The sequence below is a fragment of the Scophthalmus maximus genome, chromosome 22 (assembly GCF_022379125.1).
Source record: "Scophthalmus maximus strain ysfricsl-2021 chromosome 22, ASM2237912v1, whole genome shotgun sequence".
Lineage (NCBI taxonomy): Eukaryota > Metazoa > Chordata > Actinopteri > Pleuronectiformes > Scophthalmidae > Scophthalmus > Scophthalmus maximus.
In genome coordinates this window covers 8783946-8808863 of record NC_061536.1, presented here as the reverse complement: position 1 = coordinate 8808863, position 24918 = coordinate 8783946, and the positions used below count along the sequence as shown (strand labels likewise).

The window sequence follows — 24918 nt, the reverse complement described above, 5'->3', positions numbered from 1 at the left end:
TTAATAATGGCTGGTATCACAATGATGCAGATGTAACATACATGGTAAAATAATTAATCACATTATCCTGCTTCAAATTAATAATAATATAGTTACCAACATAAGACTGCAGTTTCTTTTGATATAAAACCTTTATAAAAAGGTGCTAGAAAATCTCCCATGGAATTAAAAAAACAAAACAAAAGAGGGAACAGACAACCTTTTATTTCCCACCATACTAAACTACACTGTTGTCCTAAAATTAGTTTAGCATATTCTTGCATATTATTTCATGTTAAATCCATAACCACCAGAATTAGACTGATTTACTTGACAAGACATTGTGTTGAATTGCCAGCCAGATGTAAGAGATTTTAATAATTCAACCAACAACTGTTTTTTTAATTCAGGTATAATGTGTATTATAGGTAAACATAATCCACTGTATGTTGTCTTCGTTTGGATTCCTTCCTAATCTTTTTTTGGGCTGTCACTTGGTGGTGATGTTGTGTCTTGAGTTGTCTGCCTAGAGGAGGCTGTTTCCTCAGCAGCAGAAGCTGCTTCACTCACAGAGTCTTTACCAGCTTCAGTCTCCACTGCTGCATCAGAAACTGCCTTCACAAGAGCTTCATCTTCGTCAGCGACCTCTGACGTGGGTGCGGCCTCCTGCTGCTGCTTTTGTCTCTTCAACTCCTGCCGATACTTTAAAGACGGGTCTTCATATGGCACCAGGGACATCGGGACGCGAACTGTGTTTATTCCATTAACCTAGAAAATAAAATTATGAAGAATAAGCAACAGTTAAACTATCTGCTATTTCTTAAATCAGTTTCTACCAACCACAAAAAAGTCAAATAGCTTGGAGCTATAAGCATGTGATGCACAGAAAGAGATTATTTCTTACCATCACTTCACACCAGTAGTCACCCACGTCCTTGATCGGCTCAAATGGAAGACTGAGTGCATGAGGTGGCACTACAACTCCCAGCTTAGGAGAAGTTTTCAGTAAAGTTAATAAAACAATTACATAATCATTTGCTTAATGAGAAATGGACCATTTAGCAGTTTTTTGACTGGATAATGTAATTTAGGTAAAAACTAAGCCAAACACTGACATACCTTCTTGAGAAACTGTCTACAGACGACCTCTTTAGTGAGTTTGAATTCTTCAGAGGGCATTTTGTTTATCTTCAGCTGGGAGTGTTTGAGGAACTCCACCGTCTGTAAAAAAAAAAAAAATATATATAACTGCGACTCAGGCAGAAGAGCATGGTAGTGAGGACAGTTTTTGAAAGGTGAAATACATTCAAATATCTTCAGAGGACAAGGACTCACCATTTGTCCAGTGCGGGTTTGGACTCTGTCCTCTGGCTTCCCCTCCTTCAGAAGCTGTAGGTGACAAAAAAGGTGATGATGATGATAAATAGCTAAACTCTGCTTAGTAATGTGTAGGCGGGAAAAAAATAAGAAACTAAGTTGTGCAGTACACACCCTTAACTCCTCCTCAAACATCTGCTTGTTGTCTGGGGATGGATACGCTGCGAGACCCTGAGGCAGCAGCTTGTTTCTGCCAACGGATTTCTGCACAAACACAGTGTCTCCTCGGCCACCGAGCTCTGTCCAATCCAAGAAAAAGAGATTTCAGTTCACCAATCCTCAATATATTTTACTACTACTCCAAACTCCCCAAAATGTCCTGGTGTTCGTCGGTAATTCAGGTTCATTTGATCTGTTTAATAAAATGAAAAGATACTCACTCGGTACTGTCTGAGTAAGAATGAGCTCCATCTTCTCCTTGGGAGCCTTGCTGGTGTCTTCAACCAACTTGTAGACCCTATGTCTTCGCGGGTGAAGCCTTGGTGGGCTGCCTACTTTGGACAGCGGGACCTGCCACCATCGCTCCACCACAACTGTGTTCTGTGGAAACATCAAGCAACCAGAAAAGATGTTAAAAAATGTAAAGTCTGGTGTCAGTGTCCATGTGAGAAAACATCTTTCTTTCTTTCTCAAAGTGACCTCCAATCTGTACAAAGCTTCAAGTGATTTTATAAATGAAGTGAAAGGATGAATACTTATATTTTAACAAAATTGATACTAAAAGGGAGCAAAGATATGGACACTATCACAAAAGTAGAAAGCAACACTGTACACTAAAGGAAATGATATTGACAAAGATATACTTCCAGAAACACAGTAATCTTCATGAGGATATGACTTATTGTGGGATCATTGTATAAGACTGCATTAGGTTTAGCCATTTTATATACGTTTTCCCTGAGCCAATTAGTTTATCCTTTTGCATATACAACAATAAAAAACAAAGTCATATATCAATGCAACATTACACATGCATATACAGTATGTATGAATTCAACACTTTGAGCTTGAGAACATGGTCCTAGTTTTCAGTTCAGTCTCTCTCCACAGGTTTTTATTTTTACTACAAAAGAACAAGATAGGTGCAACAACTCTCTGTTACAGAGAGACGGATGTGACTGATGTGTGTGTGTTTGATGAACACGTGCAGCGACACTGACCTGAGCAGGAGTCAGAGACAGACTCCTGACAGCCGCCGGGCTGAGCAGGTCCTGAAGAACGCGGCGGCCTGAGCTCCACATGTTCGGTCAACGCCGGCAGACAACTCGCCTCTCACGGTTCTATCCACACAGATTACTACAAGGTTAAGGACAGTATCTATAAACAACTAGAAAAAACCTTTACTTTATGCCACGGTCGCCGCTCGGGTCACCGCAGCGTGAATGTTCGCTAGAGCTAAAACAGCGTCGCTTTTTAGTGACGTCAGAGGACCCCAACAGTTGCCGCAGCAGTCCCGAAAGAGAGCCTGAAGTAAAAAGTCTTCACCTCGTAAAATATCACAAACTAAATTAACCTTGTTAATTTCTAATTAATTAAATCTATTATGTTTTGCAGGTCATCCTTATTAAAACACAAGACAGAGACAAAAATCAAACCAGCATTTCTTTATTCAAACCCTTACCTCCGGCCAAACTATGTTCATCACAGAATAACCAAAGAATCCTTGAGTTCTTAATAATTCATTTAAAAAAAACAACAACATACAAGTTTACAACATAAAAACACACAATAGCCTCCTAATATCCATTTATGTTTTATCTTAATATTGGATCAAAATTAGTTGCCACTAAATTATCTACCATTTTATCTTCTACCGTTTCAAAGGTTTACTGTTCAATGTAGGTTTCAGCAGGAAACATGTGATCTTTCATCATCTTTTTTTGGAAGCTGTTGTTTAAGTACCTGTAGCTACAATTTTTATAACTAGTTTATAACTACCAGAAGAAATAAAATGAACCATAAACTGCAGGAGGAGCAGGAGCAAGATCAGTAAAATAACTGTTAATATTTGGATTTTAATCAGACATCTCCAGCAATGGGTTTTTCAAAATCACTTGTCCCACCATAGTCAGTATTACGGCGAGGTATCAAATAGCGCCTTGCCCTCACAGTCTTACAACAGGTCAGTACAGCAAAGCAACTGCCACAGACAAATACAAGAGTCAGCAAGACCCATGTGAGGGTGGTGACAGTAAACGCAAACTGGAAGGTTGTCTTGTGGCAGTAGCGAGCTTCTCCTGGTGTGTAGCTGGGGGGATATACTGAATAAACCCAGATGGTGCCTACAGGGGAAAGATAGCACTCAACATTAGGCTGCATACATACATTCAATTTAGAGTTGAAATGGCACCAAACTGAAATTAAAGGTCCTGAAAACATATTTTCTAAATCAGCTTTTATTATTTTGTTTATTGTGTTTCATTTGAATGCAGTAGTTGTTTCAAGAAAATTTCTCTGGATATCAACATCTAATGAACCTTTTTCTAACACAGCCCCACCCACTGAAAACAATTGAGAAGAGCACAGTAAAAAAAAGGTGAATACTGAAAAGGTCTCATTTAAAACGATCAGAACTGTTCTAACTTTGGCAGAAAATGTTATGTTCACACAGAATATCATCTCCTATACCAACGAGATGGTTCAGAAAAACATAGTCATGGCCTTTACTGCCAGATTACTGATTGCCGAATATTTTGTCGTGGAAAAACACGTTTTCTGGTAAGTATTTTAACCATCAGGCCAACTTTTAAAAAATGGGAAAGAAATGAAATATAACATCTTTCTGACATTTTCTCCCACCTGCAATGAACCAGCAGAGACTGAAGAAGTACAGGAAGGCAGTGCATGCTGAACTTATTAGGGAGACAGCACCAACTTTCCATGTGCTTCTAGTGTATGTCAGGGATAAAGAGAGGAGGCTGGCCGCTCCCAACACTATCAGGAAGATGGGGACGTTTGGCTGTACTGGACAACGGCTCAGATGTGTGGCCCCTGTATGATTAAGCAGCACAATGTGATTATTAACATTTTGTCCAATGAATAAGATTCCAAAACATACTACTGGATTCCCAAAATGACTAAATAATCAACCTACCCAATCCAATGGCTGCAATCATAACCATCCACCAAATAACATTCCCCACAACTACAAGAAAGAGGAAAAGGGCCAAGAATTACCGTAACAATCAAACAGATAAACTCATGTCAAAGGAAAGTGTGAATGTGACGGAGAACAGGACTCTTACCTATTGTTGAAATCGCCACAGCACTTTGAGGCATGACTTCTTCTTGTGGAGACAGGTTCATATCTACTGCGGAGAAAGAGGAGAGATAAGTCATAAGTTATGAACAAGAAGAGCTGCAGTAACAGTGTTATATACTGTACCTGCTGTGAGCTGACACACTTTGAAGTCTTTTTCTTCCAGTATCCAATTGAACAATGAACAAGTTGGCATTAGACGAGACACTTGGCAGGATGTTATGAAATACTGTTTCAAGCCAAAGCATTTCAACAACTGTTTCGCAAAAGCCTTGTGCATCTAACTAAGAGGAAATAATGGTAAAATGTGATACTGTTATCTGATGCACGCAATATGATACAAGCGCTTATATATATACAAGTATATACATAAGTATATACAAATAAAGTTCATTATTACATAATCTGTAGTGTTTTTTTATGTCACAAACCATATGGTACCCTTATATTTCTCTGGCAAACCAGTCTTATTTGAAATTTTGTTTGTTAAACATAATCTCTACATCTCAATGGGATTGCGTGGTTCAGCATGAGGGCTTGATTAATGTAATGCAGCACAGGACAGACTACCAACTCAAGTGACATCACATAAGGTCATCTGTTAGATTATGCACAGCTCCCTCAGGAGTCACATATGCAGTAGCAAACCTTACTTCTGCATACAAAAACATGAAGGTGAAATCACCTTTCTGTTCCAGTTAGAAATGTGGCTCAATTTGAGCAAATCATAGTGAAACAGCAGCACGACAGTTAACGTGGGTTTGTGTTGACACACTTGTTCCCCTTGTCTCATCAGACAGACGGATACCAATGAACCAGAATAGGATGTAAGTGCCAACAAGCGCCTGAGCAGCAGTTCTACCACCCAATAACGGCTTACATCCATCCCGGCTCAAACACAACTGGTTCTAGCCATTCGAAGAGACGGTGACCTCCGCAAAGTCAACAAACTTCTGAATCAGGTGTTGGCCTGGCCTTTTTCTTCCAGCTTGAATCTATTTGTCTTATATTGGCTTTAATGCAGCTACCAAATGCCCTGACGAGTGATGAACAAGAATTGCTAAAAGAGTAAACATAACACTTTTTCAGGTTCCTCAGCAGTTTATTATTTTGTTTTCAATATCTTTGGTGAATGACACAATGACAGATTCTTTTCTAAAGTATAATTTAAATCATGTTTTTGAGTAGGAAGGTTAAACTTACTATTGCGTTTGTTGTCGGAAGTGATACCTCATCGATTGTACAGTCATTCATAAGTCAACTGCTCCCTGCACAATGCTTAATTGCCTGATTGGTTCAAATATTAATACTAAAATGTTTGTCCATCTTCTTTCTCAATGAGGACATTGCATATTTCAAACTTCCCTTGCTAAGAGCTGGATTAAAGGCCTGTCTCCTCTTTGTAGCCTCTTCAAACTGGAAGTCAATGATCATTTGAATAATGGGAGCAGCGGGGAAGTCCATGCATATGATCCCAAGGCGCTGGTTCAGGTCATTCTTGGCCCTCAGGTAGCCGTACAGTTGTGCGTTGATGCGCTGAGCGACGGCTCTGGGGTACGCAAACACACCAGCACCACTGCTGAAGGTGAGAAAGATCTGGGCCTTGTTTCCTTCAGGCGCAGCCTCCAGGTGTTCATAGATGCTCTGCCATTTCTCCTCCACGTGCATAATTGTGGGAACCTACAGGGAACACCAAACTTTTGGTCACCCACAAGATTTTAGAATTGTCTCCAGCTACTTTAATTTTGGTTACGCCCTGATCTGTTTAACTTCTTTTGTCTATCATTGGGAAAATTCAAGAACATTCAAAGAACTTTACTTAAAAAAACGCAAATTAAGTAAATTCTGAAAATATTTAAACAATCACAACTGTACATACCTTCCAGTCATCTGCTATGTCGAGGGATCCATAGCGCATCCCCAAGTCGGGGCCAGAAAAGTCTTGCAGGATGACGAGTTTCCCTCGGGCCTCTCCCATGGTTGGCACGAGTCGGCTGTGCCACAGCAGGTCCCAGTGGGCGTAGCGGTGGATGTAGTCTACCACAGCACCGTAGATGTCATACGTCTCGCTTAACTCCTCCTTTATACGCATCAGCACAGTCTCACTGGGATACTCTTGCAGGAAGTCCGCTACACCCTCCAGCACATGGCCAAAGTGGGCCCGCTGATAGGACACCCCGTGATGGATGGTGAGGTTCCCCTTGACATGGCGCACACGGACGTCCAGGAAGCGGACACCCGCCTGGAGCTGAGAGGCCAGGCTCCAGGTCTGGCATTCGGCATACACACCGCCGTACAGGGCCATGGTGTTGTGGGTCCCAGGCATGGTGACCTCAGACAGCGGCTGATCATCAGGGATACTGGCCATCCAGGACGGGTTGAGGAACTCCGGGTTGGGAGTGTCGTCGTAATCAAGTCTCTGAATGGCACCGTGACTCAAACCAATGACTCTAAAATGTAATGTAATGAGATATATGACAGTTTTATTGATCTCAAGGAATGTCATATGTGGCACTGATTTCCACATACTCACCCCAGCAGGACGATCACCTCAGTTAACATCTTCTGCATTTTTACTGGCCGTCCTCTGATGTTGCTGTTGATTTCTCAGTTCTGATGACAGGGTCTATCTATGATCAGCAGAGGTAAAGACCAGAGGTAAAGTGAACAAGAGCTGAGCAATCGCCCAACAATATACTGTTTCACTGTCAACGATATGTGATGCCCTTTTACCTTGCACAAGACATATCATTGATTAAAAGAAAAAACAATCACATAACCTCCTAACAATATTACTATGTCTATTAATAAACTGTCCACCCAGTGGTCAACCAAGAGCAGGACAAACAATAATCCAAACATCCATCCTGACTTGCTGATGACCTTATTGGCTAGAGTCAAGAGAAGCAAAAGCCTTTTCCACATGTGGACAATATTCTTTACTTCACTCACACGGCAACTGTTTAGACTGAGTGAATACATTTCCTGACTAAATATCCATAGGACACAACCAATATTCTCACATGGCAATTATAAATAATTGTTAAGAACTCCATTTGCTCACTACTCTTGTAAGGCTAATACAAAAATGAGCATAAATATTGCTCCGCTTATACCTCACTGGCTGTCATGACTTTTGACCTTTGCACACCTGATTACTAGACGCTTAGATTAATTAAAATGTCTGAAAAAATACATGTATTTTCCCTTTCTGCAAAAACACAACCGAAACAAACAGTGGAAACAATGTGATCCCCATCCAGGCTGAGGTCGACCTCTGCTCACCCCTCCAGGCAAATTCAATGGCAGGCTTAAAGCTTTCTAATCCCGAAACCGAACCAAACCATGCACTGGTTCTGTGTCAAACCTGCTGATGTGCTGATGTGCTGCTCTCGGCTGCTCCGGTTCATACCTGAAACCTGGAGGTGTTCCTCAGACCGGGTCCGGGTGCCTGGAGGGTGACGGACAGAGAGAGGGATGGAGAGAGGAGCACAAGGGTCAGAGGCAAAATGACAGAGTCAGTGTGTCGACCCGGGATGTTATTGTGGGAAATACCAAAGAGGAGCTGAGCTCTATGTTAGCACGCTGGGGTGCAAGTAGAGGGGTGTGTTTGTGTGTGAGGGTGGGGGTATTTGTGTGTGTGTGAAGGGCATTCAGAAACACATTGCATCATGGACTGACTCAGTGTTTTCCTGTGTGAAATAAAGTCAAGGAAGAGGGTAAAAACTAATTATGGAATTAGTTTATCTCGTGAATCAGGTACCTTATTTTAAAAAGCCCGTACAGACTGTAAAGTGAAAAGGATTTAAAATACAAAATTCATATCAGATCAGCTCTCACAGCAACGAAGGCCTCATATACATTACTGTAACTGCAGCTGAGTGATTTCCCACAGTGTTTCTTATCAGTTACTCAAAGCCCAAAACAGGCACTATATTGATAAGGTAGGTATCAATAGGAATGTAAGAATCTCAGGGGAGAAAAACCTAATTTTGACACAAACATTTGATATATATGTTGGTTTCTACATGTGAGACATTCACAAAACAAAAGAAGGGGAAGAAGAGCAGAAAGGAAAGACACAGGTTCAATCCAACCTGGATACGCAGAGACAAAAAAAATAATAAAATGAAATACAAAAACTACGTAAACTATAGATAGCATGTAGGTAGCACCACAATATGCATGCTGCTGTATTTCATTATTTCTCTCAACCTACAGTTTAATAAATACTGTAGCTAACATCTAGGTGTGGGGAAGGGGATTCCTGGATTTGATTGGGTCAGCCCAGTGCCAATAAAGAAAATTAACCAATGGGCCACTGTCTGTTCTTTAAAGCCCTATAAATTATATCGGCGATTCGGCCCACAAGTGCATCGGCCCACCGGGAAAATGTCTGGTATGCCAGATGGCCAGTCCAGCCCTGATGCCACATACTAATTCACATCAGTGAAGTTTGACCCCCTCATAGGACACGAGGTAGCAGGAGGTCCTGAGCTCCAGGAGGTCAGGGAGAGGTTATCTGGGAGAGAGAGAGAGTATGGTACTTGGAAAATTCTGCAGATGTTTTCCCATTTTGTGTCGTATCACTATGTGGGAAGTCAAACATTACATAACAGACTTTTCCGTGTCCTGATGGAATAATATTTGGTAAGCTGCAAATACAGATTGTATACCCAGAGTGTACAGAATAGAAATTCCTGCATTATTTTTCCAAAAATAAATAATCAGGCCAGTTGAATCCAGGTGAAACCCAGGACATATTTGTTTTTCTTTACTTTTATCAAACCATTTCAATCTTCAACATTTCTATAGAATATACATTGAAAATTACAGTAAGTGTCTTAGTGTCCTTAAAGCTGGTGATCCACCATCCTGTTGTCTGAAGTTGTGGGGCAGGGGCGTGTGCTGGGTGTCATTATTGACATTACCACTAGATGACAGCAAAGTAAGAAATCTTCAAGTATTGCTTAGTTTCAAGTACTTCTTCAGGTACAAAAGACATGATTATGAGGTATGAATTTTAAATTTCATTTAAAAAAAGAAGCATGTCTGTTTGGAAATATATGTGTAAGAAAACCACAAATAAAGGCTATTTTATTTTTCAACATCAAGAGTGTCTTTCCTGGTTGATTTTACTTTATGGTCTGTGTGGTCTATGGATTAACTTACCTTGTATTGCCATGGTGATGGCCTACGGAGCTGTTACCACAGATGATAAGGCCGGAATTCGGGAAAAGTTGACCAAGAGTGTGGAGAACATCCAGAGGAAGCTGGGGGAGAACATGCCTCTGTTGAAAATGTCAAATTAAACTTTTAATACTGTGAGCACTGCAGACAAAATCAATTTTTCTCCATTTTATTTCAAATCAATCTATCTGCTTACCAACTGACATGAAGGAGAAAATGTGTATTTATCCTCCACATATCATGTCATCATGTCTTGCTGTATTTATTAATTCTGATCAAGAATTCAATAAATCCACATACAGTGATAATCAGACATACAAATACTGAAAGTTTTTTTTAAAGCAACACAAATGGAGAGGATGCCCTGTCATTCAGTGTCTGTGCTGCAGCCTGTGGTTGGAGCTGCAGTGCATGCGAGGAACTCCCCTCATCCAATCAGCACAGGGCAAGCACGAGTCACTTCCTCATGTTCACTCCCTTATTTGGCAGCAAGGGGCCGTCCCTTTTGGTTGACCAGGGAGGAAAATGGTGGAAAGGGAAGTCAGACGGCTGCTGTAAACAGAGGGATACCGACAGTTTTATCTCTGGTGAGTAAACATCTGCTGCCTCAGCGCTTTGTAATCTCTGATCTGATGGGGGCTTGAAGTCTGGGAGATAGCTGAGTCAGCGGCGAAGGATGAAATGAAAGAAAGTGATTGGTTGTGGATTCATATGTGTATGTGTGAGAGGTTAGAAATCAGGAAATGAGAGACACAAGCTTGAAAACAAAAAAGCATCACATCCTTTAAGTTTAAGGTCAAGATGCCTAATAGCTACTGGCCGTTCATTAAACTGTTAAAGATGATAGATTAAAGGTCACGACCTGCAGCCGTTTCTATATTTCCAGTCTTTCCTGTGTTACTACGAACCATGACACACCCACTGTTGTCCCGGAGTTATTTTTCCTGCAGGACAACATTGAGAAGGATGATTAAGCTTAAAACTATGAGGAACATTAATGACAGTTGGATTTTGGGTCTGTGGTCGTCTGCCAAACTGCACTTTAGTTCTTCACTATAAACAATATGGTATGTTAAATAACATCACACAATACTTCATTTTGCTTTATTTTTAACTGAATGATTAATTGTGAGATTATTATTTTGACCTAATAATGGAGGAACAAAATCAGGTTTCCTCCAGGAACTACAGGAACTACCACTATTTTGATCACTGATTCATTTTTAATTTTTTTGATTTATTTTTAAGCGCTTAAAAAACACCTCATCACATGTATTTAAATATATACTTGAATACATTTTGTTTAACTATTAGTAAAACAAAACTGAAAATTTGGTCTTAGGGAAAGTAAGATATATGACATATTTTACTATTTTCAATAGTAAGACAATAGTAAGAAAATAGTGGCAAGGTTCGTGCGTGCGTGCGTGCGTGCGTCACTCAAAACACAAACCCTCATTGTGAGCAACCTGTTGCTAGTAACATTAGAGTGTAAGATGACACCTCTGACAAAATGGAGTACATCCAGCAGCTGGTGACGTGGGCTTCAGTCATAGCGACCTAACAGTTCACCATGATGTAAAGCAAGAAGAGGCAATATGTTACTCTCTGTGAAGTAGTTTCATTGTGTTTATTATATCCAGAAAAGCTTGTGGTCAGATGCTGAGGTATCTGCAGAGTATGGATTCAGTTTTTACAGATGTTTTTTTAATCTCTCCAGCTTTCAGACTCACTTCGTGTGGACCTTTCAAGTGGCAGAAGAAAAGCAGCAGCGATGGCCGATGCAGTACAGATCAAGAAAACTGCAGCCAAGGTGCTTTGCTGTGTGGAGAAGGTGTCCTCTTTCGCCTCCTCCATCGACCCCATCTTTGGCATCGTATCCTCCCTGGTTGGGGTGGCTCGCAAGGGCCTGGTAGACGAGGAGGCCCACGCTCTGGACAAGGACTTCCAGGCAATCCATTCAAAGCTGGAGAGCATCTCACAAAAGAACCAACTATGCCTGAGGCAGATCCGCATCGACGAGGTGAACGAAACCTACGGCAAGTACGAGGAGTACATCAAGCACCAGTACACGGCGTTCAACAGCATGGTGGCGCAGCTGAAGAAAGACCCGGACAACACCCAGCGCTACATGGAGACCTTTGAGAAGATATACGAGAGAGACAAGAGCGACATGAGCCTGGACGTGTACTACCGCGGTGTGATGGGTACAAACTCGCTGTTTGGGAGACCCCTGCTGAAGGTGTACCTGGAAAACTGCGACCGCGACCGTGAGATCATGGAGCGCCGCTGTTCACACATCACCCACCTGTTCCACATGGGCCTCATCGCGCTCATGGGCTACACAGCCGTTACAGAGGACGATGAAGATGAGGTGCGGGAGAAGTGGGCGAAGAGGGTGGAGGACATCCAGGAGAAGATGCAGGAGGTGCTCAGTCAGTGCAAAGACAAGACGGCCTGAACGAGGACCAACCGAGAGAGGATGTGAAGCCAACGACAGAGGGACCATTATCTGTGCTCTCCGCTGTGGACCAATGAAAAAAGAAGAATTATATCATGAATATAAATATAAGTATAAAACCAAAACCAAGTTTGCATTTGTGCACTTGAGCTGCGCCTGCGTATTCGTATTGCAGCTATTTACTAATTGTACCGACATTGTTATTTTTCAGTTCCAAAGAGACCACTGTTTTGTTTCAGCTGCTGAGTGTTGCAAACCTATAAATGCTGTTTTGTACAATCCCTTCAATTAAAAATGTATAGATCATTAGTTGATGTTGATGAATTCGTGTATTTGTGAAATCTTTTTTATCTACACTAAAACCAACCATTTATACTTCAAAAAGTCATGCTTTACTGACTAGTATTAGCCTGCCCATCTGTAAGGGTTCAAAATGTATTAATACTGTATATCCATCACACAGCACACACAAACCTGCCTATTCTAGAAAAAACAGCTCTTCATGAGCTGCCAGCGCAAACTTGTGCAGTGCAGCCCAAAACTTTTTGAACCTCCAGAACATATTTCAACACAATTCTAACAGAGAAGGAAATTAGTATTCATTTGATTATATAACTATTTAGGTTATATGTTTTCTGTATGACTTTCATAATCCATTATTGGTTTATTTTATTATAACATTTTTTGTTGTGATGGAATAAGAGCTGAGATAAAAAAAACATGTTGCTCATGAAAAAACAACAACAACAACAACAACATTCTACGAGAATAAAAACTGTACCAGATCAATAAGAATAATAATGATTATATAATTGGACTTGGAATTGACTTTTTTGTTATTTCTTTACCGGAAACAAATATCGAGATATATATCGAGTATCGCCATTCAGCTAAAAAATAACGAGATATGGTTTTTGGTCCATATCGCCCCGCCCTAGTTTCTAGATGTGAGACATTCACAAAACAAAAGAAGGGGAAGAAGAGCAGAAAGGAAAGACACACAGGTTCAATCCACCTGTACATGCAGAGACAAAAAAATTATAAAATGAAATACATATAATAAACTATAGATAGCATGTATGGAGCACCACAATATGTAGGCTGCTGTATTTCATTATTTCTCTCAACCTACAGTTTAATAAATACTGTAGCTCACATCAAATACCCAAAGGTCAACAACTTCCTGCCAAACGCCTACTGGGTCAGAACAAATGCAATAGAGAACCACATTTCTGACATCAATACTAAAGAATATGCCAGAAATTAATATTCCTGGATGTGTATGCCATGTATTAATTCAAATCAGTGAAGTTTGACCCCCTCATAGGACAGGAGGTAGCATGAGGTCCTGATCTCCGGGAGGTCAGGGAGAGGTTATCTAGGAGAGAGAGAGAGAGAGAGAGAGAGAGAGAGAGAGAGAGAGAGAGAGAGAGAGAGAGAGGTCAGAGAGAGAGAGAGAGAGAGAGAGGTCAGAGAGAGAGAGAGAGAGTATGGTACTTGGAAAATTCTGCAGATGTTTTACCATTTCTGTTGTATCACTATGCGGGAACAAAAACAGACTTGTCCGTGTCCTGATGGAATAATATTTGGTAAGCTGCAAATACAGATTGTATACCCAGAGTGTACAGAATAGAAATTCCTGCATTATTTTTCCAAAAATAAATAATCAGGCCAGTTGAATCCAGGTGAAACCCAGGACATATTTGTTTTTCTTTACTTTTATCAAACCATTTCAATCTTCAACATTTCTATAGAATATACATTGAAAATTACAGTAAGTGTCTTAGTGTCCTTAAAGCTGGTGATCCACCATCCTGTTGTCTGAAGTTGTGGGGCAGGGGCGTGTGCTGGGTGTCATTCTTGACATTACCACTAGATGACAACAAAGTAAGAAATCTTCAAGTATTGCTTAGTTTCAAGTACTTCTTCAGGTACAAAAGACATGATTATGAGGTATGAATTTTAAATTTCATTTAAAAAAAGAAGCATTTCTGTTTGGAAATATATGTTGTAAGAAAACCACAAATAAAGGCTATTTTATTTTTCAACATCAAAAGTGTCTTTCCTGGTTGATTTTACTTTATGGTCTGTGTGGTCTATGGATTAACTTACCTTGTATTGCCATGGTGATGGCCTACGGAGCTGTTACCACAGATGATAAGGCCGGAATTCGGGAAAAGTTGACCAAGAGTGTGGAGAACATCCAGAGGAAGCTGGGGGAGAACATGCCTCTGTTGAAAATGTCAAATTAAACTTTTAATACTGTGAGCACTGCAGACAATCTATCTGCTTACCAACTGACATAAAGGAGAAAATGTGTATTTATCCTCCACATATCATGTCATCGTGTCTTTCTGTATTTATTTATTCTAATCAAGAATTCAATAAATCAGACATACAAATACTGAAAGTTTTTCTTTGCCGGTTATAAAGTGTCAAATTCTTTTTCCACCTGATTTGTTCCGTGTTACATAGTTAGTGATACTGGTTTGGAAGGTGTGGAGACTTCCAAGTAAAGCAACACAAATGGAGAGGATGCCCTGTCATTCAGTGTCTGTGCTGCAGTGCATGTGTAGGAACTCCCCTCATCCAATCAGCACAGGGCAGGCAGAGTCACTTCCTCGTGTTCACCCCCTTAATTGGCAGCAAGGGGCCATCCTTTTTTGTTGACCAGAGAGGAAGGGAAGTCAGACGGCTGCTGTAGACAGAGGGATACCGACAGTTTTATCTCTGGTGAGTAAACATCTGCTGCCTCGGTCCTTTGCAATCTCTGATCTGATGGCGGCTTGAAGTCTGGGTGATAGCTGAGTCAGCGGCGAAGGATGAAATGAAAGAAAGTGACTGATTATGGATTCATATGTGTGTGTATCTGGTTAGAAATCAGAAAACAAAACGGCATCAGATCCTTTAAGTTTAAGGTCAAGATGCCTAATAGCTACTGGCCGTTCATTAAACTGTTAAAGATGATAGATTAAGGGTCACGACCTGCAGCCATTTCTCAATTTCCAGTCTTTCCTGTGTTACTACGAATCACAACAAACCCCACTGTTATGTGAGTTATTTTTTCTGCAGGACAACATTGAGAAGGATGATTAAGCTCAAAACTATGAGGAACATTAATGACAGTTGGATTTTGGATCTGTGGTCGTCTGCCAAACTGCACTTTAGGTATTCACTATAAACAACTATTTTAAAAAACATCACACAATACTGTTTAACTTTAATTCTAACTTGAATGCTTAATTGTGAGATTATTATTTTGACCTAATAATGGAGGAACAAAAACAGGTATCCTCCAGGAACTACAGGAACTGCCACTATTTTGATCACTGATTCATTTTTAATTTTTAAGCTAAAGTGCTAAAAAAAAAACACTTCACTGATTAATCACATGTATTTAAATGAATACTTGAATCCATTTTTTTCACTAATAGTAAAACAAAGCTGAAAATTTGGTCTTTGGGAAAGTAGGATATATGACATTTTACTTATTTCTGTCTTTTTTTATTAATTAAAACAATAGTGGCAAGGTTCTTCAATAACAAAACTATTATTTACTTCAAGTCCTAGTTTCTTCTTCTGCTAACATGTTAAAGCTCTGTGTGTGTGTGTGTGTGTGTGTGCGTGTGTGTGTGCGTGTGTGTTACATTAGAGTGTCAGATGATACCTCTGATAATATGGAGTACATCCAGCAGCTGGTGACGTGGGCTTCAGTCATAGCGACCTAACAGTTCACCATGATGTAAAGCAAGAAGAGGCAAGATGTTACTCTCTGTGAAGTAGTTTCCTCGTGTTTATTATATCCAGAAAGCTTGTGGTCAGATGCTGAGGTATCTGCAGAGTATGGATTCAGTTTTTACAGATGTTTTTTTAATCTCTCCAGCCTTCCGACTCACTTCGTGTGGACCTTTCATGGGAGAAGAAAAAGCAGCAGCGATGGCCGAAGCAGTACAGATCAAGAAAACTGCAGCCAAGGTGCTTTGCTGTGTGGAGAAGGTGTCCTCTTTCGCCTCCTCCATCGACCCCATCTTTGGCATCGTATCCTCCCTGGTTGGGGTGGCTCGCAAGGGCCTGGTAGACGAGGAGGCCCACGCTCTGGACAAGGACTTCCAGGCAATCCATTCAAAGCTGGAGAGCATCTCACAAAAGAACCAACTATGCCTGAGGCAGATCCGCATCGACGAGGTGAACGAAACCTACGGCAAGTACGAGGAGTACATCAAGCACCAGTACACGGCGTTCAACAGCATGGTGGCGCAGCTGAAGAAAGACCCGGACAACACCCAGCGCTACATGGAGACCTTTGAGAAGATATACGAGAGAGACAAGAGCGACATGAGCCTGGACGTGTACTACCGCGGTGTGATGGGTACAAACTCGCTGTTTGGGAGACCCCTGCTGAAGGTGTACCTGGAAAACTGCGACCGCGACCGTGAGATCATGGAGCATCGCTGTTCACACATCACCCACCTGTTCCACATGGGCCTCATCGCGCTCATGGGCTACACAGCCGTTACAGAGGACGATGAAGATGAGGTGCGGGAGAAGTGGGCGAAGAGGGTGGAGGACATCCAGGAGAAGATGCAGGAGGTGCTCAGTCAGTGCAAAGACAAGACGGCCTGAACGAGGACCAACCAAGAGAGGATGTGAAGCCAACGACAGAGGGACCATTATCTGTACTCTCTGCTGTGGACCAATGAAAAAAAGACAAAGTATATTATAAATATAAACATAAATATAAAAGTTTGCATTTATGCACTTGAGCTGCACCTGTGTATTCGTATTGCAGCTATTTACTAATTGTACAGACATTGTTATTTTTTAGTTGCTGAGTGTTGCAAACCTATAAATGCTGTTTTGTACAATCCCTTCAATAAAAAATGTATACATCATTAGTTGATGTTGATAAAGTTGTGTATTTGTGAAATCTTTTTTATCTACAGTAAAAACCAACCATTTATACTTTAAAAAGTCAGCCTGCCCCTTCTATAAGGGCAAAACTCAAATTCAAAATGTATTAATACTGTGTATGCACCACACAGCACACACAACCCTGCCTCTTCTAGAAAAAAACAGCTCTTTATACACCTATTGAATAAAAAAATCTGTGACCTGCCAGTGCAAACTCGCATTGTGCAACCATAAACTTTTAGAACCTCCAGAACATATTTCAACATAATTCTAACTGAGATCCCAGTTTTTTTTTACCAAACTTAAAGCTACTTTAGTACACATGCACAGTGTTAAGAAATTAAATAAATCAGACATCATGAAAAAAATAATTATATATTAAATACAATGTATGATAATATTGGCTTTTCCAAAAACAATCAGCGATAAACGAAGACTGTGAAAAGTGGCTGTACTGAGTAAAAGGGAATTAGTTTTCATTAGATTATGTAACTATTTAGGTTATATGTTTTGTATGACTTTCATAATCCATTATTTGTTATTTTAATACTAAACATTTTTTGACCTTCACAGGACTGGATCTATTACGTAAGTGATGGAATAAGACAAAAACAACAACATTCTACCAGAATAAAAACTGTGATGGATCAATAAGCATTATAATGATTATATAACAACCTAACAATCATAGGTGAGTTATATTGATGACTGTGTTTTAATAGTTTCAGTTTTTTTTCCCATGGATATACTCTACTTTTCTTTCCTTGAGGCTTCTTTTTCCAGACCATATACAATCCTGCCGAGATACATTTGCCTTATATATCATTATTGAAAGTAACTAAACACAATCCGGACGAGGAAGTAGACAGGCACTGGGACCGTGTGTTGCACCGACTCCCCCTCACCACCAGAGTTCTCTGTTTTCCGACCCGCGCCGCGGAACTGGAACGTAACGTGATTCCTCTGTTTGTGTCCGCAGCCCTGCCCCACACTGAAGGTCCCTGCTGCCGCTTCCACACTCCCACGGCTGCCGGGGATAGTTTCTCCGGAGCGGCGGAGCGGCGTCCCGGCGGCGGAGCGTCACCTTCAACCCGGTGAACGGGTCCGTGAGAGCGGGGAACACTTCGAGGACGAGTCACGTCGCTCCGCGGTGAGTTTCGGCTGCTCAGCGAGCGGAAGAAAGCGGCGGGGATGACAGTGAAGTGGCCCCCCGGCGGCAGCCGCCGACCGTGGGGCTGAAAGTTGGTCGTAGTGGTCGTGGAGAGGAGACGCGGGTCAACGTGGTGTTCAATGTGCGAAAGAAAGAATGGGACAGATTCAGTGTAATGTAACTGTTTTACAGACAAGAGCCGTTGGTTTCCGGGGCGTGACCTCCCTCTGAACTGCACAAGTTGGTTTTTGAGCTGATGGTTGTGGCTTTTTTAATTTAAATTTTTCAAATGATTTGCGGTGAAGATATTCCACCGAGGCATTGGTTTATTCTCCCCGTTTTATTTCTTTTAAATTCATTTTCTGTTTTTACCTTAGACATTTCTGTACAGCACTTTCGAGTCGAATTCTGCGGTCGAACTTGAAGCGCAGGTGAAACCTTCAGTATTTCACTGTGTTCTAAAAGATATAAAATCTATTATGACGTGTTCATAATGCATTATTGAAGTTGCTAGGTCTATAATGTACTAGTTAGTGTCATAAACCACAGGTATAAAACGTTGAAATGAACGATTCAACAGTAAACAATTAATGTCAGTTCTTTAAAGCATAATATTAAACTTCTGCTTGTTTCAGCTTCTCTAGAATGTTACGTTTTATCATATTTAACAGTAAATGGAATATCTTTGAGTTTTGGACTGATGGTCAAATGTTGTTTCTTCTATTATGTGAAGGTACCTGGCCCTTGTACCTAAGTGAGATGAGAAATGAATGTTAGTAGTACCTATTCATAACTACCCTGATGATATATATATATATAGATATATATCTATATATATATCTATATATATATATAGATATATATATATATATATCTATATATATATGTATCGGGCTGCAGCCAAGAGCTTGAGCTCTAGATATATTCTCTCTGACACCAGTAACACATATCAGCCTACATATCGTATGGAAGCATCAATATTTCAAGAACTACTAATATTCTATTACTGATTGAAAACTATTATTTGACATTTGATACTGCAGCCGAGGTGCTGCGCTGTGTGGATGGTGATGTAAGTTACAGTATGGACATGTTGGGATATTGGTCCCGTGAGAGTTGAGTGACCTCGTTTGTCTTGATAGTATTTTCTCTCCACCTGTAATCTCTCTCTGCGGCAGGCATGCCTCTGCACGGCATTTGGCCTCTGTGTAGGATGTTTTGTCGGGACTGAGGAGAAAGGCCGGCGCGATGGGCAACGAGGATCGCCTCGAGGATGTGTTTGTCGCCGTCATTCGTCCGAAGAGTCAAGTCAGCCTGAGCTCGAAGGAGTACAGAGCCAAGGCCTATGAGGTAAATGTGCCGAGTCTGAACGTCGAGCTCCTGCTCTTCTAAAGATCTAGTCAAGAAGCCACAGAGAAAAAAAGGGGCAAAATAAATGAAAACATTGCTTATTCCCTCTGGTTCCTGTAAAGATCCTGTTGATTGAAGTGCCTTTGGAAGGGAAGGAAAAGAAGAGAAAGAAAATCCTCCTGGCGACAAAGATCCAAGCAGGAGGAGACAAATCCAAATCCATATTGGATTATGTCGACGAAACAATCAGACCGATATCTAATAATCAAGGCTTCATAGGTGAGTGAGACATTTATGTTCTATTCCTACCTGCAGACTTTATTTAAAACCAGCAGTTTGCTGCAGCAACTGTTTTAGCTCGTGACCTTTTAGGTGAAGGAATAATATATTCATGACCTCTTGCTGCACATTTCTAAGTTGTGAGACGTGCAACCAGAGATTGACATTACCTTCTAATCTGAGGATTGTAAAACCTCTGAGTCCTAAACACAGTTTGGTTTGCAGGAAAGCGTGTGGTGCACATGAAGAAATTTCCTCTTGATGGAGACAATGAAGGGAAAGAGGCCTCACTTTTTGTCGTGCCCGTCAGTGTTAAAGGTGAGCAAATATAAAAAGAAGAAACAATATTGTCTATATAAACTCTCCATGCTGTATATTCATTATTAGTCATTCTGAACAGACAACAGCAAGCCTGTGTACAGCGCCGGGAGCCCCAGCTTCTACTGTTTCCAGGACATCATGCGGGTGTGCAGTGAGACCAGCGCTCACTTCTGCTCCATCACCTCCAAGATGCTCCTGGCCTTAGACAAGTGAGTGTTTGTTGAAAACATTGTCTACCTTTTGCAAGTAAATAGGATGAACGAGGGATTCATTTTGTTCCCCTTTTGACTTCCGCAGATGGTTAGCAGAGCAGCACACCGTACCTCACGCTATCCCCGCCCTGTTCAGGCCGGCGCCCGTGGACCGGGTGAAGACCAACGTCAGCAACCCGGCCTACGGCAGCGAGGGGGGCAAGCTGTGTGACGAGGGTCTGCACATGGGCTACACCGCCCTGGAGATCAAGAGCAAGATGATGTCCCTGGAGAAGGCGGACATGTGCATCCTCAACCCACTTTACGGCTCGGACCTGCAGTACACCAACCGGGTGAGAGACTTCATTGTGAAGGGAGATGTTTCTGTATGGGGACGTCAGGTGGATTTATTTGTTTTGTATCAGAAGAGACTTGAAAGACTAGAAAAATAGTTGGAAGGATATATTTACATTGGAAGTGTGGATACCGTAAAGATACCAAGCCCAGCTGAATAAAAAAAACAGCTTTTTAAAAAATTGCCCTTTTTTGTACAGGTGGACAAAGTAATCATCAACCCATACTTTGGGCTCGGAGCCCCGGACTACTCCAAGATCCAGATCCCCAAGAGGGAAAAGTGGCAGCATGGCCCCAACTGTGTGACGGAAGACAAGTGAGGAGTTCTTAATTCTTCTGCGGCTCTTCTTTTTGTTTTCTTTTCTCATGAAACCTAACTGATTAAATTGCTGTGAAAACGATAACGACAGCACAAACCTCCCCACTGTCGCTGCAGGGAGCGCCAGTGGGTGGACGACTTTCCTCTCCACCGCAGTGCCTGTGAAGGCGACACGGAGCTGCTCTCTAAGCTTCTGGACAGCGGTTTCTCAGTCAAGCAGCTGGACAGTGACCACTGGGCCCCTATTCACTACGCCTGCTGGTGAGTCTGACCTGCTTTTTTATGAGAAAAGTCTGCGGTATGGAACGTATCCGTTCGTCTCATGAATGATGAGTCGGTTTTTTTTTGCTTCCCTTCAGGCACGGTAAAGTCGAGGCTACCAAGCTGCTGCTGGAGAAAGGAAACTGTAACCCGAACCTGCTGAACGGCCAGCTCAGCTCGCCGCTGCACTTCGCTGCCAGAGGAGGCCACGCAGAGATCGTGCAGCTCTTGCTGCAGCACTCCGAGATCGACCGGGTATGAAATATGATGCTGGTGTTCCGCAGAAGCTGCAGTGGACGATTATCAAATGTTTTTTATAATTTTGACATGGTAACAGTGTCAATACTGCAGCGACGTGCACTGCTGTTTCCATCAGGAAATATGTATTTATTTAAATGCAACATTAACATCCACTGTAGAAACTGGTTAACACAACAAAACCAGGTAACTGTTACTGTTTACCTCCACCACTTTGAAAGTTATTTGATCTAGTTCAAACTAAATATCCCATGCAAAGAATAAACATATCGAAATATAAGGAAGGGGCCTCCTGCCAGTATTGACACAGTGTCAGTCAATAATTTGCTTGAAGCCTTATGTATTGAATATTAGATGCTTATTATTCTGGACTGTGTGATATTGGTTAATGTAATTGTTAATTTGAAAATCCCCAACAGCACATAGAAGACGAGCAGAAGAGGTCGCCGCTGCAAGTGTGCGAGGAGAACAAGCAGAACGAATGGGAGGAGACGATGAAGCTTCTGCAGCAGGCCAGCAGCAGACCTGTGAGTGGCACATCAGACACCGATTCACTCTGTTTGTATTGTAACCATGGCAACAAAGTGGGATGGCAGCGTGTTCATTCATCAGCCATATCCAGCTAATCGTTTACATACTTCTTAATAGCTTCTGTTTGACTTTTTCCCAGATTGGACTAAGCTTCTTCACTTATTTTTGTTTATGATGTTTATATGTGTGTGTGTTTTCCACAGTATGAGAAGGTGCGCATCTACCGCATGGATGGCTCCTATCGCTCTGTGGAGTTAAAGCATGGCAACAACACCACAGTACAGCAGATCATGGAGGGCATGCGTCTCTCTCAGGACACCCAGCAGTACTTCACCATCTGGATTTGCTCCGAGAACCTCCGTGAGTCGTCATGTTCGTCCACTGGCTGTGAAACCGACCACAACAGAGTGCTGTAAGAGGATAATGTTGGTATTTGTGTACTGTGTGTACTCGGTGTCAGACCTCCAGCTGAAGCCGTACCATAAGCCCCTGCAGCACCTGCGGATCTGGACGGAAATTGTGACTGACCTGACGGTGCTGGATCCTCAGAGGGAGTCACCTCAGCTCTTTCTCCGCAGGGACGTCCGGCTGCCTCTGGAAATCGAGAAAAAGGTAGCTCACGCTTTTACAACAGGCTACTCATTTCAGAATGTTATGTATATGTTGGGTGTAAAAGTCCTCGCTCTTTTTGGTTCCAGGTGGAGGATCCGCTGGCCATCCTCATCCTTTTCGACGAGGCACGTCACTGCCTCCTGAAGGGCTTCTTTCCCGCTCCGGACACCAAGCTCATCACTCTGGCCAGCCTCCTCCTGCAGATCATATACGGCAACTATGAGAGCAAAAAGCACAAGCAAGGCTTCCTCAAGTAAAATACTCCCTTCAAATTATGTTTATGCTTAAATACATAAAGTGATGACCCTATTATATGATAAAACAAACTGTTTTGTCTTTGGTACGTCAGGCTTCAGTAAAATAAAGCTGCATTTCTTTGTGTTTTATTTTCAACAGTGAGGAAAACCTGAAATCTATTGTGCCCATATCAAAAGTGAAAAGCAAAGCGTACCACTGGACCAACAGGATTCTTCATGAATACAAAGTATGCTCAATTTTTTTCATTGTAAAAATTCTTCACACCCAACAGTGCCCTGAGTTGACTCAAAGCCTTTTTGCCCTCCTGCTCCGACAGGCCCTGAGCACCAGCGAGGGGGTGAGCAAAGAGATGCACCACCTGCAACGACTCTTCCTGCAGAACTGCTGGGAGGTCCCGACCTACGGAGCAGCTTTCTTTACGGGCCAGGTCTACACCAAGGCCAGTGCCAGCAACCACAAAGTCATCCGCGTCTACGTCGGGGTCAACACAAAGGGGCTGCACCTCATGAATATGGAGACCAAGGTATCATGTCCTGCATTGAACTTCAGCTGAATGCTAAGTTTTCCTATTTACTATGAATTTATTTCACAATATTGTTATTTATTTTTTAAATTTGTTAAGACCTTAGATATAAGGCCTCATGCAAAAACCGTTCATATGAACGGATTTGTACTTAAGTCAGGTGCACAAGTGATTTAGGAGATTATTAAACTAAAATTCTCTGAAATTGGCTCATGACATTTCTATTCAACCGTACGAACAAATATAAATTTAGGATAAGAATACGAAAATATTCTTGCATGAGGCCCAATGCGTCTGAAGGAGGCTATGAAGCTGAAAATTGTGTTGAACTGTTCTTCTACTAAGCTTTATTTCGGATGGAATATCTGAAATATTGTTTATAGTCCATGATTGCAATAATTTAATATGTGGTGCCCGATTTATATGATGCGATAGGCCCTTCTCATCAGTTTGGAGTATGGCACGTTCATGTGGCAGCTCGGACACGCGGACCAGTACTTCCAGATACACAGTGGCGACAACAAAATGAACTTCATTGTGCACACAAAACAGGCAAGTGCTCGAAAAAATTATCAAACAATTTAAAGTATGAAAATGTTGTGGCTGTGATGTTTTTTTATTTCTCCACAGGCTGGCCTTATTGTGAAGCTTTTAATGAAGCTGAGTGGACAGATGACTCCGAATGATAAAGTTGTAACAGACAAATATGCCTATGGCTGAAAACTGTTGCAGACACAAGAGCTGCCAAGGATCCCAGTGCAGATTCTTTCTCACCGACTTTCATCGACAGTATTAACTCTCAGCACCTCCGTTTTCACTCACCAGTATCTTTCACTTCACATTGTGTATTTTGACAGGTCATATATTTTCATTGCAAATGTAAATATGTTGATTATTTAATGTTTTTAATAAACTGACTTGATTTATGGATGGACTTGTATTGTTATTTTAGCTATAAATATATCATTAGATTATTAGGAAATTATTTTGGAGGATGCAATCATGCATACAACTGAGTACTTTGTAATGGCACTATGAATGAGTGCTTAATGAAATATTATAGAAACAACATATTAATAATCAAGTAGGAGGGCCACTGGTTAAAAAAACCCAGTATAGTATTATTGTATAGTTTATAACATCAAGAACATTATTGTTATGTTGTATTGGCTTTTAAGGATATTTATGAAATGTATCCATTATACTTCGTTTGAATTTTTAAAAAAATGCATGGAACAATATTGTATGTAACTATGTTCACATAGTCCATAAATAATATTTTTTTTACATATTTTTTCCATGTGGAAATATTCTTTGACAGCCTTACAACATAT

The 24918-nt window shown here is 41.3% G+C and overlaps 5 protein-coding genes across 10 annotated transcripts; 3 read left to right on the top strand and 2 right to left on the bottom strand.

Annotated features, from left to right (window-relative positions):
* Positions 1–188: 188 nt before the first annotated feature.
* On the bottom strand, positions 189–2766 carry mrpl9 (mitochondrial ribosomal protein L9). Its single transcript, XM_035621338.2, has 7 exons — positions 2517–2766; positions 1737–1896; positions 1471–1595; positions 1315–1368; positions 1099–1200; positions 884–967; positions 189–747 (listed from the first exon to the last, which is right to left on the bottom strand). Exons 1-7 carry the CDS (start codon positions 2595–2597, stop codon positions 451–453), a joined length of 903 nt encoding a protein of 300 aa, XP_035477231.1. The 5' UTR covers positions 2598–2766; the 3' UTR covers positions 189–450.
* Positions 2767–2945: 179 nt separating this feature from the next.
* On the bottom strand, positions 2946–12252 carry si:dkey-266f7.9 (uncharacterized protein LOC100006223 homolog). Of its 6 annotated transcripts, XM_035621335.2 has the most exons (11): positions 12114–12252; positions 9788–9906; positions 9001–9137; positions 8028–8066; positions 7149–7245; positions 6495–7065; positions 4742–6295; positions 4602–4667; positions 4451–4501; positions 4156–4347; positions 2946–3638 (listed from the first exon to the last, which is right to left on the bottom strand). In XM_035621335.2, the coding sequence occupies exons 5-7, from the start codon at positions 7184–7186 to the stop codon at positions 5912–5914; spliced, it is 993 nt and encodes a 330-aa protein (XP_035477228.1). In that variant the 5' UTR covers positions 7187–7245; positions 8028–8066; positions 9001–9137; positions 9788–9906; positions 12114–12252; the 3' UTR covers positions 2946–3638; positions 4156–4347; positions 4451–4501; positions 4602–4667; positions 4742–5911. The 6 variants fall into 6 exon arrangements, with proteins under 6 accessions (XP_035477228.1, XP_035477226.1, XP_035477227.1 ...); XM_035621333.2 differs by lacking the exon at positions 9001–9137; XM_035621334.2 differs by lacking the exon at positions 9001–9137 and having other exon boundaries at positions 9788–9888.
* LOC118292410 (protein rapunzel) lies at positions 11580–12590 on the top strand. The gene has a single exon (XM_035621340.2). The coding sequence runs from the start codon at positions 11580–11582 to the stop codon at positions 12264–12266; it is 687 nt and encodes a 228-aa protein (XP_035477233.1). The 3' UTR covers positions 12267–12590.
* A 2306-nt stretch (positions 12591–14896) lies between these two features.
* Positions 14897–16889, top strand: LOC118292409 (protein rapunzel-like). The gene is made up of 2 exons (XM_035621339.2): positions 14897–14999; positions 16150–16889. The coding sequence occupies exon 2, from the start codon at positions 16179–16181 to the stop codon at positions 16887–16889; it is 711 nt and encodes a 236-aa protein (XP_035477232.1). The 5' UTR covers positions 14897–14999; positions 16150–16178.
* A 1299-nt stretch (positions 16890–18188) lies between these two features.
* krit1 (KRIT1 ankyrin repeat containing) lies at positions 18189–24514 on the top strand. Its single transcript, XM_035621330.2, has 17 exons — positions 18189–18327; positions 19506–19677; positions 19800–19956; positions 20182–20274; positions 20357–20486; positions 20575–20821; positions 21023–21138; positions 21259–21402; positions 21501–21657; positions 22080–22187; positions 22395–22551; positions 22652–22803; positions 22890–23056; positions 23200–23287; positions 23378–23584; positions 24020–24136; positions 24215–24514. Exons 2-17 carry the CDS (start codon positions 19576–19578, stop codon positions 24302–24304), a joined length of 2232 nt encoding a protein of 743 aa, XP_035477223.2. The 5' UTR covers positions 18189–18327; positions 19506–19575; the 3' UTR covers positions 24305–24514.
* The last annotated feature ends 404 nt before the right edge of the window (positions 24515–24918 follow it).

Coding starts and splice junctions, on each gene's coding strand:
- krit1 (XM_035621330.2), top strand. CDS start 19,576: ATGGGCAACGAGGATCGCCTCGAGGATGTGTTTGTCGCCGTCATTCGT. Junction 19,678..19,799: donor ACAGAGCCAAGGCCTATGAG/GTAAATGTGCCG, acceptor GTTCCTGTAAAG/ATCCTGTTGATTGAAGTGCC. Junction 20,487..20,574: donor ATGCTCCTGGCCTTAGACAA/GTGAGTGTTTGT, acceptor TGACTTCCGCAG/ATGGTTAGCAGAGCAGCACA.
- mrpl9 (XM_035621338.2), bottom strand. CDS start 2,597: ATGTGGAGCTCAGGCCGCCGCGTTCTTCAGGACCTGCTCAGCCCGGCG. Junction 1,201..1,314: donor AAACCCGCACTGGACAAATG/GTGAGTCCTTGT, acceptor TTTTTTTTACAG/ACGGTGGAGTTCCTCAAACA. Junction 968..1,098: donor GTAGACAGTTTCTCAAGAAG/GTATGTCAGTGT, acceptor ACTTCTCCTAAG/CTGGGAGTTGTAGTGCCACC.
- LOC118292410 (XM_035621340.2), top strand. CDS start 11,580: ATGGCCGATGCAGTACAGATCAAGAAAACTGCAGCCAAGGTGCTTTGC.
- si:dkey-266f7.9 (XM_035621335.2), bottom strand. CDS start 7,186: ATGCAGAAGATGTTAACTGAGGTGATCGTCCTGCTGGG. Junction 7,066..7,148: donor GAGGTGATCGTCCTGCTGGG/GTGAGTATGTGG, acceptor ATTACATTTTAG/AGTCATTGGTTTGAGTCACG. Junction 6,296..6,494: donor ACATAGCAGATGACTGGAAG/GTATGTACAGTT, acceptor TGTTCCCTGTAG/GTTCCCACAATTATGCACGT.
- LOC118292409 (XM_035621339.2), top strand. CDS start 16,179: ATGGGAGAAGAAAAAGCAGCAGCGATGGCCGAAGCAGTACAGATCAAG.